The 19,832-nt window shown below is 42.2% G+C and overlaps 2 protein-coding genes across 2 annotated transcripts; one reads left to right on the top strand and one right to left on the bottom strand.

The window, feature by feature from the left end:
* The first annotated feature begins 40 nt into the window (after positions 1 to 40).
* ttc9c (tetratricopeptide repeat domain 9C) lies at positions 41 to 3,279 on the top strand. The gene is made up of 4 exons (XM_015384668.1): positions 41 to 134; positions 1,245 to 1,599; positions 1,677 to 1,859; positions 2,715 to 3,279. The coding sequence occupies exons 2-4, from the start codon at positions 1,266 to 1,268 to the stop codon at positions 2,870 to 2,872; spliced, it is 675 nt and encodes a 224-aa protein (XP_015240154.1). The 5' UTR covers positions 41 to 134; positions 1,245 to 1,265; the 3' UTR covers positions 2,873 to 3,279.
* Positions 3,280 to 3,423: 144 nt separating this feature from the next.
* Positions 3,424 to 18,807, bottom strand: LOC107090990. The gene is made up of 4 exons (XM_015384667.1): positions 18,295 to 18,807; positions 9,710 to 9,929; positions 9,060 to 9,308; positions 3,424 to 7,863 (listed from the first exon to the last, which is right to left on the bottom strand). The coding sequence occupies exons 1-4, from the start codon at positions 18,517 to 18,519 to the stop codon at positions 5,321 to 5,323; spliced, it is 3,237 nt and encodes a 1,078-aa protein (XP_015240153.1). The 5' UTR covers positions 18,520 to 18,807; the 3' UTR covers positions 3,424 to 5,320.
* Positions 18,808 to 19,832: the final 1,025 nt, after the last annotated feature.

Raw genomic sequence — 19,832 nt, 5'->3', positions numbered from 1 at the left:
AAGAAGAAGAGAAAGAACGTAGGAAGCCACCCAACCCATAGATATCCATAATAACCCAACCCCCCTCCAGCTAAAATATGTTTTACAACTGGACAAAAATAAGCCCTCTTTAGCGTTTTATTCATCAACACAAGGTAATGATTTTAAAATCATCTGAATTGTGATGGGGATATGTTTTAGGAGTTGAAGCTAGCTAATAAACAACTGTTTTGCCTAACCGTTAAGATCGTTTTGGTTTTCTTTTACAAGTCAAATGCTATTTGTATTTATTTCAGAAACCATAAAAATATGACGTGTGCACATACAGCCGTTTTATTTGTCTGACTTTGTTAATAATGTGTCGTTAAAGTTTATGTTTTAGCTCAGCATTGGCTGTTGCTGCATTGAATCTTGTTGGACACCTGGGTTAAAAACAACCTTACTCGCCTAAAATATTTAAGAGTTAAATTAATCAAAAACAAGAGACGCCTTTACTTCAGATACATTTTTCTTGCTTAAAAATCTACAATGCCAACAGTAACAGGACATCCACTATTAAATCACAGCAGCATTTTCTTATTAAATATAGAAAAACAGACCAATTCATTTAAGAGGTGAACTAGTCTTCCTTAGTTTTCAATTCTATCATGGGTGCCATTGTGGCCAAATAATTTGTGTTGCTGTTGAATTATTACTACTGACCTTAACTTCATTGAAGCCCCATAGTCATAGAAATGGCATGTAACCTTTATCAGACTGATAGATGTAAATAAGAGTGGAAAACAGTTCTATTACATAGAACATAAATTCACAATCTTCTCTCTCAGTTAATTTTAAAGTCCAGTTTATGGATCCTAAAGGGAAATTAAATACTGTTACAGCTTATCTTTACTAACACAAGAAAATATAGATGTTGGATCTAATTGGTGAAGTGCACCTCCTACTATCATGGTGGGTGAGTTTTGGTTAGGGTGCTTTGTTTGCGTGCAGTAGTAGATTTATTAACAAGAAGCATCAAAGGAATGTTTAAAGAGAACTGATTTTCACAAAAATCATCTTCTGTAACTGCTTTATTGCATTTTAAGAGCACGCTATAATGAATGTATGTATCTTGATTGGGGAAAACAGTAGAAGTTTTTTTTGTATTACTTTTAACAGATACAAAGCACTGTGACCATAAGCAAGTATAAATTGACGGCTCAGCTGTTTTCTAACAATTTCTAGTAACAAAAAGTAACTGCTCACATTTTTCCTTCTCTTCAAAGCTGATCAGCATTATTACAGAGATGGAGGCGGCTGGAGCAGATGAGACTCCGGAAGCACTGGGGGCTTCGGCAACAGAACAGAGTCCCCCTGGACACAGTGAGACCTCTTCCAAGCCCATTAAAACTTTGCTGGAAGAAGCCGTTCAATTGAAAATGAAAGGAAATGCCTTCTACAAAGAGAAAAACATCCGCTCAGCTATTGGTTATTACCACCGTGCCCTGCTGGTACTTCGAGGCCTCGACTCCAACGTAATGGCAGCAGTGAAAGGGTTTGGACCCGAGAAACCTCCTCTTACGTCGGAGCAGGAGGCTTTGCTGAGAAACACCCAAGTGGACTGCTACAATAACCTGGCAGGTATAGAGTCATTCTAACATCTATAGCTTCTCTTGGTTTAGTGGAATGGATGTTTTTGAATTCCTTCTGTGTTTTAGCTTGTTTGCTGCAGAAACAGAAGGTTGACTATGGCCGTGTGCTGGAGTACAGCCTGCGAGTGCTGCAGTGGCAGCCAGGCAATGTCAAGGCGCTGTACCGAGCAGGAGTGGCCACTCTGGAGATGGGAGATGCTCAGACAGCCAAACAGTATCTCACCAAGGTCTGCAGACAGCAACCTAATGGTAAGAACAGAGCCGTGTCTCTGTGGTGTTTGTTCAAGCTTGTGATGGGGATGCAAAGCAGGGCAGTGGGGTGTTCAAATACATCAAAGAATCCATATTAGAGACATGCTCAGCTTTTTTCAAGGTGTAAAAAGGAAAAGCAACCATATATCATACTGGTAAAGGTCAGTTATTGGCCATAACAGCAACAACTATAATAATATTGGGTGTCGGGCCAAACTGTTAACCTTTAATTTATTCATTTTACACCCTCAAATAAAATGTATTAGATTAAAATTTACAGGATTCATCAAGCGTCCTTTTTATTTTATTTTACAAACCAAAGTTTATTCCTGGCTGCATTTTTAGGGTCGTTGTCCTGCAGAAAGGTTTTCTACAAAGAATACTTTGTTGCTTACCATTCTTCCATGAAGGTCAGATTTATGCAGTGTACAACTATAAACTTTGATTTCCGCTTTGACTTCATCTGAGCTTTAAACCTCTGCAGCTTATCTGGGGTTCCCTTCTGTCTGCTGCTGCTTTGATTGACGCTCTTTGTCTGCAGACTTATATAATTAGGTTTGCAGTCATGCATTGAATGAAGCGGAGCTCTGACAGATGTTCAAGGCTTTAGAAATTGTTTTATAATGTTATAATCAAATTTTGAGTAAAAATGCATGAAACACTTTTTAGACATGTTTTATTTGGAGATAAAATAGTTAAAAGCATATTGGTGTATCACAAAAAAAAAAAGGTTCTGTTCCATGTAACACAATATTGGAGAAAATAAAGCAAACTCTGGAAACTCTTTTGTTTGATGCTAAACTTGACTAAAGAAAATACAGTTGCACCAAATACATTTTTCCTCTCTTACAGATGCTAATGTGAGGGAGCGCCTGCAGAGGGCAGAAGAGAAGCTAAACCAAGAGCTGCAGAAAGAGAAAGCCATGTATCAGGGCATGTTTTCCTCCCGATCAAAGGACGGCCCTGCAGAGCGGGTCAACCCAGCAAACAGGGCAGGTGATGGAGTTTAAACAGGTGGCTCTATGTGCCAAATAAAACCTCAACCTCAGACCGGCTGGACCAACTGAGAGCAGAACACGCACGTTAAATCAGTAACGTTATGCGAGTTAGGAGTTTGAAGAAGCAGCAGGAATATAAAGGTCTCTGTGGATTACAGACCGCTGGGTAGCAGCTAGCAGGACAGTAAACATGTCATGGCTCAAAATAGAAAGAAGAGGACAGAACCGTTAGTTTCCTAGCAACATGGAAATGAACAGTCTTATAATCTGTGCTCATGTTAGTCAGAATGACTCTTTATGCACTACCAAAAAGCCTCTGATTGTCTCTTCACTGATATGAATGTTCGTTTTTGATTTTTTTCAGAAAAAAAAAAAGTTTCCTTTCTCTTTGTTAATAAAATAAAAAATGTCAGACACAACACGGTATTTATAAGCTTTTATTTATCATAAGCCACAAGTTATTCTTGTTCGACTCTTTACTTTTATAATTCAATAATCATTTCAAAGTCCTGAGCAAAATATCAAGTTAAAGAGTATTTGCCTGGTTCTGGTCACCATCTGGCCAATATGATTGTACTTCAGAGGCTGTATTGCCAACAATTAAGAGTTTCACATTCTCACAACAGCTATTTTCACTGAACGAGTCACAGAGCAGCATGCAGAGCGGGGAGTATGTGTGCACACATTCATTCTCATGGTTACAGGGGAGTTAGAGCATTATGCAACTAAGCTTTTTATAGCCAGTAATGAGTTAATATTCAGTATGTTGAAGCTGAGCCACAAAATCTTCCCAGAGTTTATTTATTTTAATTGGAATTTTTTTAAAGCACAAAAAAATATGTTTAAAACACAAGAGATTGTGTTTTTTTTATTCACTTTAAATAAGTATTTGGTCAATATTCACAAGCACATGAATTTTCTATCCAAATAAATGTGTTTTCACCCTCAAACGTGCAAATTAATCCTTTTAATGCAGCAGCACAACCCAAAACACACAAAAAAGAAAACCCCAACCTTTAGCTGGAGTTATCAGGTTTACATGGTTTCTGCAGGGTCCTCTGTTTAATAAAATATGTTAACTCTTTGCAAACATTTGTTTAAATTAACAAGAAGGCTTAGGCTCCCCAGAGGGGTTTAATACATTTTAAGAGAAGAATATGAGCATTTGATTAGATTTGGCTTTAAAACAGGGATTTAAATAGTTAAACCTTGAGTTCAATGTTAAGAGGCATATGATGAGAAGCTGATGAAGTTGTGTAAAAGCCTTGAAATTACCAGCCAGAGATGAAGCTTTATCTGTTGATCTGTAAGTTTGAATTACTTTGATAGGGAATAAGGTTAACTTTTTGTCCTTTCTGTAAATCCCCCTCGAATTCAGAGAATATTAAAGACATTCTTTTTAGGAAATGTTTCAAAAAGGAAAAAATTGCTGCAGGCACAATGGTCAATACTACTAAGAACTTCAAAATTAATGGAACTGAAGTCAAGGGTATTCTGTACTTAAAGTTGATCAGATCTTTTTGACTTGGAAGCTTTTATTAAAGCCACCAGGCTGCAAAGATATCTTCTGGTTGACTGAGTTAATATAACACATTTTATGTAAATGGTTGTCATTTTTTTCTACCAGCAAAAACCTTGCTCAAGTCTGAGTGATTATTATATTCTCGCTAAGAAGAACAGTATTTGGGGCGCTGTGGGCTCCACTTCCTGCTCCACTTTTGCCCGTTAACAGAGGCTATAGTCGTCAACCCTAAGACTTTTGCTGCATGTATTCCCCTCTTGTTATCTGCCCCTTTCCTGTCTGGAAACTGTGAATAAAAGCCCCTTTTGCTAAAAAAAAAAAAAAAAAAAGAGTTTGATTGTTTCTTGAGTAAAAACATTAGCCTTGGTTTGCTAAGTTTACTGAATCAATCTGGTGGGCCAAATATGTGCCATTAATGGGGGACACCCCTGCTCAAACGTTATGTTATAGAAAATGAAAATGCTCTCAAGCTGCCTTTACTAAATAAATATGCTCAACTCAAAGGTTAGGAGTTATTACACTGCTGCAATAAAAGTTTAATCCATCCTAAGACCTTTTACTCACCATCGCCAGGGGCCCAAAGTCTTTAAAAAACACTGACCTTAAATCTCCAAATTGGCTTTCACTAGGATTTTCTTACTCTTCCTTTAGTTCTCTGAGGATATCAAAGGTGGCTAAGCAATGAAATACTACCACATTGTCTCTAGAAGGAATGCTGTCAGCCATGAAGATATTTATGGCAGGTTGGAAAGACTTTGTGCCAGAAAAGATCTACCAAGTAGGTCCTAAAGGCAGTATCAGAGATCCGGTCTGTCTGATCGGTCATTGCACCTTTTAGGAAACATTGAGGTGATGCTTCCTTTTTTATCTGATGTACGGCAATAATAAGCACAACTGGTATTCTGAAGGTAACGGAAGGTTTGTTCGCTGTACAAGTGTCACTTCTTGGATGGCTTTCGTTTGAGACTCAGGGACCTCATGGAGCCGAACACTTTCCTCCCCAGATCCCTCAATGATCGGGAGCGTTGCAGGGGCATCCGTGGAGGAGGGGAGGGGGAAAACGAGGGTGAGGACAGAGGGGAGAGTGACTGGCAGCTACCCTCTAGGCTCTGAGAGCGAGAGAGGTTGAAGAGGCTGGCGGTGGAGGAAAGCCGTTTGTCCTCTTCCTTGGCTCTCAACAATCTGATGCCTTCGTCTCTGCTCGTCCCCATTCCACTCTGCGCGACATCGAAGGAGGACACCCAGTGCCCCCTCTTTGCCAGCTCCTCTCTATGGTTTGGAGGCACGAGAAGGCCTTGGGACTCACTCCTGAACAGGGCCCTCCTGGAGAGCCTGAGGCTGGAGCTGCGTCTCTCCCCGTCCTCCTTCCCCCTTGATCGAGAGAACATGGGGGAGTGATCTACTTTTGGCTTCCTGTCGGCACCACCCGAGGATCCCTTGGCTCTTCGTTGTTCTCTCCTCCAGCCTCCAATGCTTCCCCTACTGCAGCCATATCCGTACTCTGCTCTGTCCATCTCCTCCTTTTCGATCTCTGACTCTTTTCCTCTGAAGCGCCCCTCAAAGCCCCTCCAGAGCTTGCCAGACGACTTCCTGGGTGTCTGAGCACACGATCTCACCTTCTCCCCCTCCTCTGCCCAAACAGAGCTGTAGTCATCTCTCTTGGCATAGCTGCTCACGGTAGCAGCCCTAACCAACTTATGAGAGGCATGTTTTCCTCTGTAGAGGCCATCTCCCTCCAACTTTTTCCACCTGTCGCCCCCTTCACCCTCTGCCCCACTATGCCTGAGTGATCCTCCTCTAGGTTGGATTCCTCCATACTCCCTAGACGAGGTTCGGTTGTTGTGTGGCAGGGAGCACTGGAAAGGTGAATCCCGTCTGAAAACGGAGAGTGGGGTGGCCCCCATTGGGGAGGGCTTGAGGGGCCGTGGAGGAGAGTGAGCCCTTGGAGTTTGGTGTGAAGCAGGAGAGGAGGCTGTAGAGGAGGGGACATCAGATGGCGAGGGGATGTGTTGGTAGTGGCATTGTGAGGAGTAGTGAGAAGGAGGGATATGGATAGACTGGTATGGGTGTATGGGGCTGTTAGAGTGTGAGAGAGGAGGGGTGAGGCTGGACTGAGATTGAGGGGAGTGAGTAACGCTGAGGGAGAGCTGGATTGGCCTCTGGGGAGTTGCCTCCCCCAGCCTGCCGTAGTCGCAGGATGGATCCCTCTGCGGTGTCAGGTGAGCTTTACTGTGGCTCCTCACCCCACCACCAGGATCCGTTTGGAAGCAGTCTATATCCAGCTCCACTCCCTGCTCCATCAGTCCCACCACTACGGCCCGAGACAGTCCAGAGAGGCGGGAGATCTCCCCAACCATGGGGGAGTCTTCAGTCAGCTTGGGACTAGAGCAGGACTCTTGTATTAAGCTGCTGCGCTGAGATCCAGGAGCCGACCCCGTATTTGACACAAACCCTGGCTGTCCTACCTCAGGTGGCGGGCTGGTACTCCAATCTAACGAGCGACAAAAAGACGACGACCCAAACCCAGGACTGGCCCCCGCGGTCGGGGGGACTTCGAGGGAACTACGGTGGCTCAGGCTGCTTGGACAAGTCGAGATCCGAGAACGAGACCTGACCCCTGGTGTAGGGGTAGCAGAGGGCAGAGAGGTGAAAGAGGCAGCAGAACCAGTGTTCATGTCACTCTTTATGGCTCCGCAACTGCTGTTTTTGGGTGTGTCGGCGAGGCCGCGGCTCGAGTTTAACCCAGGAGCAAGGTTGAGGTTGAGGTTGAGATGTAGATTGATGCTGAGGTCTTCTCCGGTTGCAGAGGGAAGGTTACCCAGGTTGATTGAATTCCTGGTGCCCTTTTTCCCCGTAGCACTGAGGCTTACTCTGGCAGAGTTTCCCATTAGGGACTTGCAGGGTGTAACGCTGCCCACTGCCTGGGAAGAGGGCGTATTACGGCTCTCAAAGGCAGATAGAGATTGGGTGGAGCCATGACTTCTGCCAGGAGTACCCAGACTTCTTTGAGAGACTGGACCAGGAGCAGCAGTTGAAGTGAGATCAGAGGTGGAGGCATTTACACGTTTGTGGTACTGGTGGGCCAGCCGAGTGATGTACTGCTCCAGTTGGGAGACGGAGGTCAGAGCGGGAGGCTGCTGAGGCTGGAGAGGACCAGGTGCTTCAGGGTTTGCCTCCACCTCCTCGTTGTCCTGTGCTTCTTCAGAACTTGTGGAGGGTGATTGTTCTGGATTCAGGGAGGTAAAGAGGGGGCTCTGGAGGGCGACAGCGTGAAGCGGACTTGGATAAGAGTAGACATCTTTGGTTCGACGAGACACCAGGTCTGTGCAATAGCAGGGGTCCAACTGGGGCTTTAATTGCACAGAGGTGGGGGATGAAGAGGGATTGAGAAGAGGGATGATGAAGGAAACCAGGGAGTCACCAACCACTGTGCAAAGATCTGACAGAAAGCTGAAACCAGAGGCGTTGTGGTCTTCTGCAACTGTAAGGAAAAGAAGGAAAACATTCAGAAACATTTATCAATCCATTAACGGTCCTAAGATTGTAACTTGTGTTTAGTGCTTTTTCATTTTGCCAAATTCCAAGATACTTCTGTGTAGTTAAATGGGATTTTATGTGACATAAGTCTTTAATACCCACACTTTCCTCTGACACTCCTGAATAAAATCATTCCAACCCGTTTACTTCAGACAATTCCAGAAAAGATAGAATTCACGTGTCTAATCAGTGTAAATCCAACTGATCTAAAGGCCCATAATGTGTGCCGCACGTCACAGAAACAGCAAGCATATAAAAGAAGGTCCTCTGAAGAGACTCGATGAAGAAGAGGAGCAAGTAAAAGAAGGGCAGGCCTTCTCAGTATGATAGAAGGGAAAAATATAGAGACAGAAAGGACAAGAGATGCTGATGTTTAAACAGAAAGGTCACTACATTTGCTACGTTCATTTTGAATGCGGTTTTAAACACGTCTCTAAAATCACCAATTTCTTTCCTTTAAAAGGTTTTCGGTCAGTTGGATTTCCTATAGGCTGGATTCTTTGTCAGTAGCCATTTTAGATTTGTGGAAGACTTTGTATTTCTGTCCCTCTTTCCTCCTGATCGACCTCTGTCGTCAATGCAAATGTGGGAATATGTCCATTTTGAAGCCAAAAATGTTTCATTTTTAATTCGGTGGGATGTTGAGGGATTAAGATGGACTCCGTGGAGCTAAAAGGAGCTTCATCCTATAATAGCATGGCTGTTTTTTATTATGGTAGGAACAATTATTTAGATTCTTTTTAAGTCATTGCAACTTGGCTGTTAATCGTCATTGACATTGTTTGGAATCTCGTTTTTTTTTTTTTTTTTTTTTTTTACTTAATGATCTGCTCCAAATAAAAGTGAGGTTAAAACAGAAAAAGAGAAAGATAGAAGGTGCTCTGGAGAGTTGCACCCAAATATAAACTTTCTTGGCTTCTTGCAAATCTTCATAAGAAGCAAAACAAACCCCGCACATCAACCTGAATACGGCATCTCCACAGAGAAACATGCAGGTGGCAGCCTCATGATTTAGGAGGAACAGGAAAGCTGGGTCATATTTTCATATTTATATTTTCTCAAAATTCCTTTATCTTTTTTTTTTTCCCATAAGAAAGGTCTCGGGCAACAATACTTTTCCCAGTTTCTGTTAAAGTTTACCTGGATCATCTGAAGCTGGAGCATTTGATTCTTCTATTGCTTCAGCATCCTCTTGGCCATTTTCTGCAGAAGGTTGCTGTTGCTGCACTGCGCCTACTGACCACAGGATGTCAGTGCTGTCTGCAGAAGCAGGAACCTGCTCCCATGGCTTTGGGGGTCTGGCAGGGGTCAGCGGCCCTACATGGGCGACTTCACTGGACACAGAGTAGCAGGAGTCTGACAGGGAGCTCCCACTGACTGAGTAGAAACCTTAAACATAGAAGGATAAATCACTTTACCTTTGTAAATAGTAACCAAGGCAGCTACTGAGTAAATAGAGATTATCAATAGAAACTCAAACTGTAATAAAATTCCAGCAGAAGGGTGTGCAGCGGTTCTTTAAGAAGCTGCTACCAGTGTTTATGACTTCTTAAAGGTCCAGAGGACAGAAAACGGCAGAACACTTCAACAAAGACACTCTTATCAGCAAAGAAAGTAGAAACTCAACAAATCTGGGCCAAGTCACACAAAGTTCAAGTAAATGAGCGTGAAAAAGATTGTGGTTAATGTTTAACGGAAAACCTCTCATTTATATTAGAAGGTGACAAACTCTTTGTCATTATCTCCCACTTGGGCGACCAACAACGTGTGTTTTTTGGGCGTGTGTTTACCTGAACTAGGTCTGGAATCGCTATCAAGGTGGACCATGCCTCCAGAGTCCGGAGTTGGAGGGGATAGCAGGTCGGAGGAGGCGTCCCAGGAAAGAGTGGACCACCTGGAGTTACCCCCCCTGCCAGAAGAGGACTGGACGGTCACATCCCCCGAGTTACTGACACACTCCTCTGGACTGATCTGACAGGCAGAGCCTATTGTGTTGGAGGGGGAGGCAGCCTGAAAAAGTAAAAACACAAAATGGGATTAGTTGCTTTGAAGGAACCAGGCTGTCTAATCTTCTAAAGTGGTCCTGATCAATAGTAGTTCAGGCTTTCTGGTAGCATTTCAAAGTTTTCTAATACTTATTTCTTCTGCTTTTTTCACTCATTTTCTGACCTTGACAGCACACTATAGAACTAGAGCTCAGATAATTGAAGAAAACCCAGAAACAGAGGGCAAAACCTCAGAAAGATTCTAACTTAATTTTACACATGGCATATAAGAGGTTTATTCTATTTAAAAAATGGTTCGGTTTGCTTTTACCCCATGTTTTAGATACAAGACATGACCTAAAAAATTTCCACATTCACTTCTGGAGCCACTTTTCCATTAAGTTGAGAAACACAATAACATTCAGAACCAACTTAAACAGAAACGCTGTCCAAATACACTTAATTATCAGATCTAGCTGTGTGAAGTTTTTGTAGTTCTCTTTATCAGCATCTTACATCATTGGATGTGTCTTTTTCTCAGTAAAACTGGTTTAAACTTGTCCCTGTTTAGCAGCCTCCCCCCTACACACACAAAGAGTCATCTCTCTATGAAGAAATAAGGAATCGCATTTTCCCACAGTGCCCCAAACCTCAAATACAATCCACTAATGAGTTAAATAAAATACAAATAGGACATGATAAAGTGACAAAAAGAGGTGCATAATTTTAATCAGACCCATTTAGGAGCAAATGAAAATGCATCAGTGAAAGAAGATATAGAAGACTCTCTGGTCAGATGAGACAAAATTGAGATGTTCTGTTAAATATAAAACATTAGACATGATAGTAATCTAACACTGAATATTTATCTGAGAATGTTCAATTAATAATGCAGCAGTTTGGAGTTTGTGGGGAGACAGATGGGGCTAAATGCAGAGCAGTAATGGAAGAAAAACCAGCTGGATGATGCAAAATACTTAATTTTGGGTCTGAGGTTGAGTCTACAGCAGGGCAGCAAAGCTGAGCTTGGAGCAGGGATGCAATGAATAATCAGATCAAAGCCCACCCGTGTACTAGAATGGCCTAGTCAAAGCCCAGATCTAAGTCCAACTGAAAACCTGTGACGAGACTTTATGGGTGCTCTCTGGTCAGTCTGAATGAGCTTTTTTGCATAGAAGAGAGCACAAAAGTCTTGAAGCTGTAACAAAAATGTTTGATGCAACTTTTTCAGTTCTTGTAAAAAAAAAAATTAGAACCCACATACTTTTTTCATTTCATTTAATAGTTATTATAGGTTGTTGGAAGAAAATAAATTTAGAAACAATCAGGAAACAGTTAGGAACAGAAAATATAGGACATTTTAGTCTTTGATGCATCAGAAAATAGGTTCGACCATGCTATGTTTAGATGACACCCTACCCCCGTACTTTACAAACTCAAACTGCTCATCTTCTACAGATCATGTATGACCACGTCCCTGATGATGTCACTCCACTCGCAACAAGTAGGAACAACAGCTGTGAGGTTAGCAAAGTGCCTCCATTTATCAGATTAGTAATAGCTCACTAGAGTAAACCCCTCCCCAGCAGTTCCCCTCCAAATCCCCAACCCATCCCTCCAGGAGACCAGTCAGGAGCGCCGGGATGAGTCCGACCGGGCCCAAACAACAGGAACACTGTGAGTGGTTACTGAGGAAACAATACAGGTAGTGACTCACTGCTGGGGTGACAGCAGAGGAGGGGTGGGTGGGGGGGTTCGGAGGATAATAGGAGAGGACAGATGATGTAACAAAGAGCATTCGGAGGGGCAGAAGGGGAGGAGTAGGAGACGGACCGGAAAAAGTGGGTGAAAGAATGTCCAACTCTGCTCCCGCTCTGATCACTCTGCGATCATGTCCCATATTCTGTTTTTTTTCTTTTTCCTGTCAGTTGTGGGTGACTAAATGGAGTTTGAGGAATATTTTAAAAAAAGACAGACGAATAAGAGAGTGAGTCACTGAGTGAGTGAAGGCAATGGAGGGAGGGAAGGAGCGGTTGCCGGGCGAGGAGAGAAGGGCATCTTGAAGGACCCTCACCTCCCCCACGCTCCCTTCGACAAATAATCCCCTCCGCTACCACCACCACCGTCTTACCCACTTCTGTAATATCCTCAGAGCCCGCTGCCCCCCTACTCTCCATAGCTACAGCTCTCTAACTCTTGCTCGCTTGTCCTCCCACACAGACTCTGGCCTGCACAACAAGCCGGGCCAAATATTTAACTCATCCTCAGCCTGGATTCATGCATTCCCAATCGGTGCCATGAAAGCACATCTCAACCTGCGTTTTGCTTCGCTTGAACTCAACTTTTCTATTTCTGTCAGTTTAGTGATGTAACCCGTTAAATGCCGAAACATCCACAAAAACCCATCTCCACATTGCCCGCTGACATCATAATGCATTGCATATTACAGGGTATATTCTTACACAGTGATCAAATTATAAGATGCAGACAGCAGAGGGGTGGGGGGGTTGCTTGGAGCTCTGTAATATGATATTGCTTCATGTTAGGAAGGAGCAGAGCTTCCCTTTGGAGCAATTTGCAGAAAATGTGCGGGTCGATTGGACATTAAGGCAGCTGCAGATGCGATGTACCTCTTAACAGGTGGATGACGTCACCAGCAGCACTGGATGAAGAATGATCACAGTGATGATAATGCCATCCAAGGATGGAGCTGTTTTTTTTTTTTTTTCTTTTTGGTCAGAAGGATCTGCAACTTCCACACAGTGCCTAATTTATCGTTTCATGCATTATTAATGCTGGATTGGAATATGAAGATGGCCTACGCTTAGTATTCTATATTTTGGGCTGCAGACAGAGAACCTGCAGCATTTCATACTTCTATGAGCTGCAGAGAGAGAAGCCCTGAGGCAAAAAAGGAAAAATGAAAGAGACAAAAGAAGTCTCACTCCACAAGTCAGGGTAATGGACCTCAGTGTAAGGGGATGCTTTAAAATCCCTGGTATTAGGATTTAAAAAAAAAACTGCAGTAGAGACGGACAGAACACCCCAGAAACGTCCTTATAGGGCTTTATTGCACAATTCTGCCTATAACCTTCCTTTTGTCTTGGCTAAATTATGGATGTTAAGTCAATAAAACTTTAAAAAATATGGCATCAAAATTGTTTGCTATTCTGTTTATTACAACTTTAAAAAATCAACAGAAAAACTTGACCAAAAATAGGAAAGGACCTGATTTTATTTACAATAATTTCTGAGTGCAAAGTTGAAACCAGGCAAGCACAAGGCAGCCGAATGTGTTCCTAATGTGGAAAGCTCAAGCATCGCTAAGCAATAGACAGGCCTTACCATGAGGATTATAAGCTGGTTTAACCAGGAAGAAGGATAATCAGGAGAAATTAGCTCTCTGTGCCAGAAGCTGGAAACCCTAACAGTCCGACATTCTAACTGGTCTGGAAAATAATCAGAAACAATATAAAATCCCAATAGAATTTTCTTTAATGAAGGTGATATTACATTTAGTCTATGATTAGAGCATTTTTCTCAAGAAATAAAATGTGATTTAAGTTTTGTTTAAATGTTAGTGTTTTGAACTGAAGTTCTGGCAACATTAAGCCAGATATTATTATTTCTGTTGCAGTTCTGACCAGTATTTCTGTTCTATATGCACAGGCAGAGACAGGATTTCTCCCACTTCTAACACATGGTGCGTACCTCTCAAAACGGTGTTCCTGCATGCTATTTAAACTCTAACGGCAAATGAAATTAGATTTGATACAATAACTCTTTAATTCCTCCTGGGAGACAAAGCAAAATACTGAGTTATTATCATTGATTGATCTGAATCCAACCAGCAGTATATGGATGCCAACTGATGTTTTGTTATAAAATGCTCACAAACAACACCTCGTCACCATAATGCCATCCATCAGATTTAGATTTTTGCTTGCTTTAAAACCTTCATTTTATTTCCACAAGAAAAGGTTTTCCATAAGAGGCTATTTCTGATGAGGCAGAGAATGTTTGCCTTCCTCACTTTCAGAAATCTAACCAACTTTTCCTGCGTTAAAGTATAGCGTTTTGCGTTTACAGTGAAAGGCAGGCATGCTGCACTATGTCATCATCCAAATAATGCTATTTCATTTTTAAAGAGGCCTAACTGAAATTATTTTCCCTTTAAAATAAGATAACTTCTTATAGGTTATGATTTCCCTTTACTCCATGGAGATGAAGAAACCGTCCACAGCATGTTCCTTTCATCTCTGTGTCATCTTTTGAGGGAACACTTATTTTTGTACACAGAACAGCAACAATGAGAGTCCAAGTTGGCCTTTACGCCCGTTTCAAAGGCGAGAAGAGTTGCACACAAGTTATTTTTTTAAGCTGGTATCAAATGAGAAAATAAATCAATGCATAAAAATAGGTTAAAGTCGCAAAGCAGACATTTACTGTATTCAATCAGTTTTTTTGTTTTTCTTTCTTCGTTCTTTTTGGAATAAAACATTTTTAAAATGAAGGAAATCGATAAATTACAACATACAGTAAACAAAAGGGAGAACTTTTGCTGCACTTCAACTCTACATTTTCCCTAGAGTTATTTTTCTTTGTCAACAAATTTTGATCCTTTTGCAGAATTGTGCAGTTTTTGTTCCCCTATATGCAAACCTTGGAAATGTAGAAACATGGCCTACCAAGGGCAAAGGGCAGAGAGCCAGCCAGCCCCCCTACAGAGGTGAGAATGAGTTCTGCTGCCAGCTCCCCCACAGGATCTCTCTGCACCACGAGTGGCGAAGAAGAGTCAGGGTGGGGGGGCGCCAACATGGAAGATGTTGGCTGGTGGGTGGTGAGGAAGGACACAAGCCTCTATCCACATACCCACTCTCAGATCACAGTTTTTGTCCTTGCACTGCTCAGAAATCAGGCTTCAAGTCCTTCCTCTGTACTGCAGACTGTTTACAGATATGATTTCATCTTAATAAAGTCGACATAAGCAGCACTCTGCAGAGATCTCAGCTCTAGCCTTGCTTGCATGTATCAGTATTCTGCAGGCTACTGACTCATGTGACTCACAGCGTAATAACAGTTTGTTCAAAGTGACCGTGATGAAGTATCAGCTCCTTGGAGTAACGGTGAGCTGTTATTTATTGAAGCCACCGGCGGCCGGTTTCATATCTTAAAAGAGAAACCTGTAAACACAGCATGGAGCGGTAATGTCATTGCTTTGTCAGATGTGGAGATAATCCAGGGATAATCCATGACGAACTGATCCACCACATCCACCTGCAGCATTATTGCATCTCTCTAAGGATGCAGCTCTGTTCGTTCCTGATGGGGAACTTTGGTATTAACAGGAATATTCCTGCACGGATGTCATATTCACATTTTTGTCTGCCTTTAAATCTAATGTCACAAATGGCAGAAAAAAAGGTGCATTTTCATTACTGATTAATCTGCTTAAGCTGTGATTTAAAACGATTGGAATTCTGCTTAAAATGCATCCTGGGAATCAATCGATTGCTGGAAACAATCCAGAGGTTTTACCACAAGAGGCTAGTTTAGCAGCACAGTGATATTCTTTCTGTGAATTCAAAGTCAAGTCAAGATGTTTAGGTTTAAAAGTAGAATATTACAGCAGAAAAAGGCAAATGCATTCAATAACAAGGTGGTTAATTAACTTTAGTAGTTTTTAAAAATTGGTTACTGGCAAAAAAAAAAAAAAACAACTTTAAATCTGTTGTTTTCTTTAATAAACCCTTTGATCCACAAAATATGAAGAACATATGCAATTGTAAGAGCTGCACCTAACCCACATGTTTCTCATTTATCCGTTTCTTTTCAGTTATCACCGTGTTCCCATCGCTGCCCATGACCTTTAGCATCACAGTCAGTTAAATCTATATCAAGTGTGGGCATACGCCGCAGTGAAAGGCCATCCAACGGGCCAAATGCATTATTAGCATGCAGAGTGGGAATGCATGGCCTTTGTAATATAAATAGCTGAACAGATATCCATCCAAGCTTTCCTTCTGATTGCAAGCAAACACAAACTGATATTATAATTGGTTCAAATGCAGCTTTCAATATTAAGCATTTATTATTATTAATTTAGAATAATTAAATACATTAAGGTGTATGACATGACACTAATAAATCAATCTCCAACCAAGCGTTTAGATTTTTAAGCACATTTTTAACATTTTATTTACTACAACTAGTAAAAAAAAAATCCATCTTTATCTTTCCATCATCAAAAGTTTTGATGTCTGTGTGGTTTTAAGCTAGGATTTATCTTACATAAACAATAAACACTAAGACAGCTTTAATATTAGTACGGTACGGACAGATCCAGTATTTCTATATTACACATTTTCATTCAAGTCATTCAAGTTTAAGATTTTGTTTTTGTTGTGTTTCTTTTTTTTGTTTTACCACATTTTAATTGTTAAAGCAACAATAACATAGAAGTAAACATGGATCAACATTTTTAATTCCTACTCAGAAAATCCTTAGATAAAACCAAGTGCAACCGATTGCCTTGAGAAGTCACCCAAATATCGAGTCCATGTGAGGGTGTGACTATCTCTGCCTAAATCCAGCAGCTCTATGAAGTTTCCAAAGTTTTAACCAATCAGAAGCATCATCGCCACCAAAGGAAGCAGCGAACAGGTCAGGGAGAATAATATGGATGACTTAAAAGCAACGTTTGGATATAAATTCCCTGCTTACATATATATTCCACACTTTTAATATCTCACTGAGCAAAATTCAATCAGTCATCTGAAAATGGAAGTGGCACAACTGCCCACCTAACCAGACACTGATGCCCTTTTCCTGGCAGTATGCAAAATATGTGTGCAAAAAACTATAAAACTATTGCATTTCCCCACGCTAAAACATGTAGGAGGCTACATCATGCTGTGGGGATACATTTTTCTCAGCAAGAACAGATAAGCTCCCATGCAAGTGGACAGATGAAGAAGAATGAGGCCACAGTTGAACATTTTAGGTGTGCAAAGAAACCATTACACTTGCTAAACACACAATCCCCATGGAAGTGGCAGAATCATGATGTGGGGATTTTTTTTTTTTTTGAGAAGTCAGAGGGATGGATGGAGCTAAATGAAGGGCCTCCCAGAAGGAAACCCTTTTAGAGGCAGTAATACTAACAGGGCAGGGATTTCCCTTCCACCAGAATGACCCAAACAGCTCAAACTGCTGAGGAATGCTGCTGATTTATATACACATTAAACATTTCTAGAAACATTTCAAGAAAAGGTGTTAATTCCCAGGACTGAACCTAAACACTCTAGCTTTAGAATCTATACAAGAGGCAGACCATAACCCATATCTAGAATATTTGGAATGTGTTCAAACTCATTATAAACAGATGTTGCTATCCAATCTAACATAGTTTAAGTTTTTTATTTTTATGCAAAAAACAAAAAACAGCTCTATAAATGCACAGCACATTCAGTTCAATTCAGTATATTTCTATAGCACCAATTCACAACACATGCCATTTCAAGGCACTTTACAGTTCACCAGATCATACAGTCAAATTGATTCAAAGTTTTCTATCTAAGGAAAACCAGTTGATTGCATTGACTCATTGACTCGAATGCAATCCCTCACACTAAGCATGCTTGTAGCGACAGTGGAGAGGAAAAACTCCCTTTTAACAGTAAGAAACCTCCAGCAGAACCAGGCTCAGTGTGAGCGGCCATCTGCCGAGGCCGCCTGGGGTTCAAGGAGACAGAAGCCTAGATACAAAAACCAGCTGTAAAAGGCGGCCCCGTCCATCCAGCCAGTCACAGTCAGAGAAACAGGACTACACTGGAAAACAGGCAGATCTCCAACATCTATAAACAACAGTTTTGAAGCAAATTTAAGGAGAATTTAGAGAACCTAACTGTAATGTTTTTGGACTGTGGGAGGAAGCCAGAGTACCCGAAGAGAACCCATGCATAAACAGGGAGAAAATGCAAACTTCATTCAGAAAGACCCAGGTCCATCACTAAGAAAAACCCAAGAAATACTTTGATGGTTTTCTTAAAATATAAGGGTATTAGATTTATAAATGACTGGACATGCTTTAAAAATCCCATGATCTAATAATTGTAGATTGATGGATCAGATCCCTTTAGTCCGGGTAGAACCAAGGGGTCTGATTTCTATAATCCTGACCTTGAATCAGAACCAGCTCTTGGTTCTGCTCCCTCTGACCTAAATGACATTTGTTCCATGTGATTGAGATAACCAGATTCCAGGCTTTGCTGATCTGGGTCTGATGAGCCGCAGGCGCAGCCTGGCAGATCACCACCAGCTCCCATTCACATTTTATAAGCCCGTCATGTTGATATCGGGGCTACCAGCTGACAGGCGCGCTGACTGACCTGTTGCCTGCGGGATGTCGCAGAGCCACCCTCGGTATCAGAGGCGGTGCTCTCCGCCTCCCCGGCCGATCGCTCCCTCAGCGCGGCGTCCACCATCTCCAGGTGTTTGCGCCGCAGCACCTCCAGCTCCAGCACCCCTGCAAGCGTCGCTTTGAGCCGCTCTCCGATGCGGACCCGCTCGGTGCCGGACCACAGAGAGTTCACGCAGCTGCGGCGGGCGGCCATCCTGGCTGCGGATCCGGGGCGCAGATCCAGCTGCAGCACCGCAGGAATGAGGGGGGGTGATGGAGCGGGATAAGGGTGCAGCTCCGGGAACAGTCCGGAGTGCTTTAATTAATGGAAGCACTGTCCATCGGAGCGGCTCTGCGCCTTAAAGCAGCGGATCCAAACCTTCACATCGGTCCCTGGATTGACTTTCCTCTGACATCCATCCGTTTCTCAGTCAGCGCGTTAAACTCGAGCTCTGCGCCCCAATGAGACAATGCAACAGACGGTAACATACATGTGGGAGCAGGCGGCGGAGGGGAGGAGCCTCTGATCCGGACCTGCGCGCTCATTGGCTGATTGGCAGATTCGAACGGACGCATGTCCAGAACTCCCTGCTGCATCACCGGCCCCAACTGGTTCCAAGTTATTTCTATTCAAACCTTTTTATTCACTTTCTTCAATTTAATATCATGTTTGATCAACGTTGCAGCTGAAAACTAGCTGTTCTAGACAGGGTTCAACAGGAGCCAGTGGCCCTGTCAAAGGCGGTTCTACACCAAGGGGGCCAGGAGGGGGCCAGGGTGTTTTCATGGGGGCCCAGAAAAGCATGCTATGAAAAACAGGGCAAGGGATTCAAATATATCAAGAGAGCTGCATGACATCAAATTTATATTCAAGTAGGTTTAATTAAAATTCTATGTCTTATTAGGTCAATATACATTCAGAATTTAGGAATTTTACATATTTTTAATTTAAGTTAAAATTACCATTTTCTGTAAAATCTGAATTAGGACTGAAGAAAAAACTGATAACTTCAGCTGTACAAAATTTGATAAATTATTTTTGTTTTAAAAAAAAACTTTATCAGATGAAAACTTGGATCCTATCTCAATACCACTGAAGCTATCGCCTGCTGTTTTTAAATAATTAGAAAAACAGAATTTGTAAAGGAAAAAAATGAAATAGATCCAAAGGACCTATCAGTACCTATGTCTGTTCCAGCGCAGATCATGATTAGAATTTCTTTGAGTATTATGTCTTCAGGACAGGGGCTATAACAGGGTCCAGGACATGATCTACAGGGGCACTGGCCCCTGTCTAGAACCGCCCATGGGCCCTGTTGAACTGGACCGGCCCCTGTTATGGCCCCTTTACCACGGGCAGTTCTAGACAGGGGCCAAAGTTCTGTTCTCAGAGGCCTTTGTGAAAACATTAGAGGAAGAAACACAATAAAATGTGCCCAACCTTAAAGCAGAGTTAGTTTTCTAAATTAAGCTTTTGACTTTCCATGCAGTACTGGTCCACCCTTCAGCTGCAGATGGAGAACAGAA

The sequence above is a fragment of the Cyprinodon variegatus genome, unplaced genomic scaffold, assembly GCF_000732505.1.
Source record: "Cyprinodon variegatus isolate N-32 unplaced genomic scaffold, C_variegatus-1.0 Scaffold319, whole genome shotgun sequence".
Classification (NCBI taxonomy): Eukaryota; Metazoa; Chordata; class Actinopteri; order Cyprinodontiformes; family Cyprinodontidae; genus Cyprinodon; species Cyprinodon variegatus.
The sequence above is the reverse complement of the archived record's forward strand: the minus strand, read 5'-3'. Positions and strand labels throughout refer to the sequence as shown.

Excerpts from the sequence above, each read along its gene's own strand:
- ttc9c (XM_015384668.1), top strand. The coding sequence starts at position 1,266 with ATGGAGGCGGCTGGAGCAGATGAGACTCCGGAAGCACTGGGGGCTTCG. Across the intron at positions 1,600-1,676 it reads CTGCTACAATAACCTGGCAG|CTTGTTTGCTGCAGAAACAG; the intron begins GTATAGAGTCAT and ends TCTGTGTTTTAG. Across the intron at positions 1,860-2,714 it reads CTGCAGACAGCAACCTAATG|ATGCTAATGTGAGGGAGCGC; the intron begins GTAAGAACAGAG and ends CCTCTCTTACAG.
- LOC107090990 (XM_015384667.1), bottom strand. The coding sequence starts at position 18,519 with ATGGCCGCCCGCCGCAGCTGCGTGAACTCTCTGTGGTCCGGCACCGAG. Across the intron at positions 9,309-9,709 it reads CGATTCCAGACCTAGTTCAG|GTTTCTACTCAGTCAGTGGG; the intron begins GTAAACACACGC and ends TCTATGTTTAAG. Across the intron at positions 7,864-9,059 it reads TCCAGCTTCAGATGATCCAG|TTGCAGAAGACCACAACGCC; the intron begins GTAAACTTTAAC and ends TTTTCCTTACAG.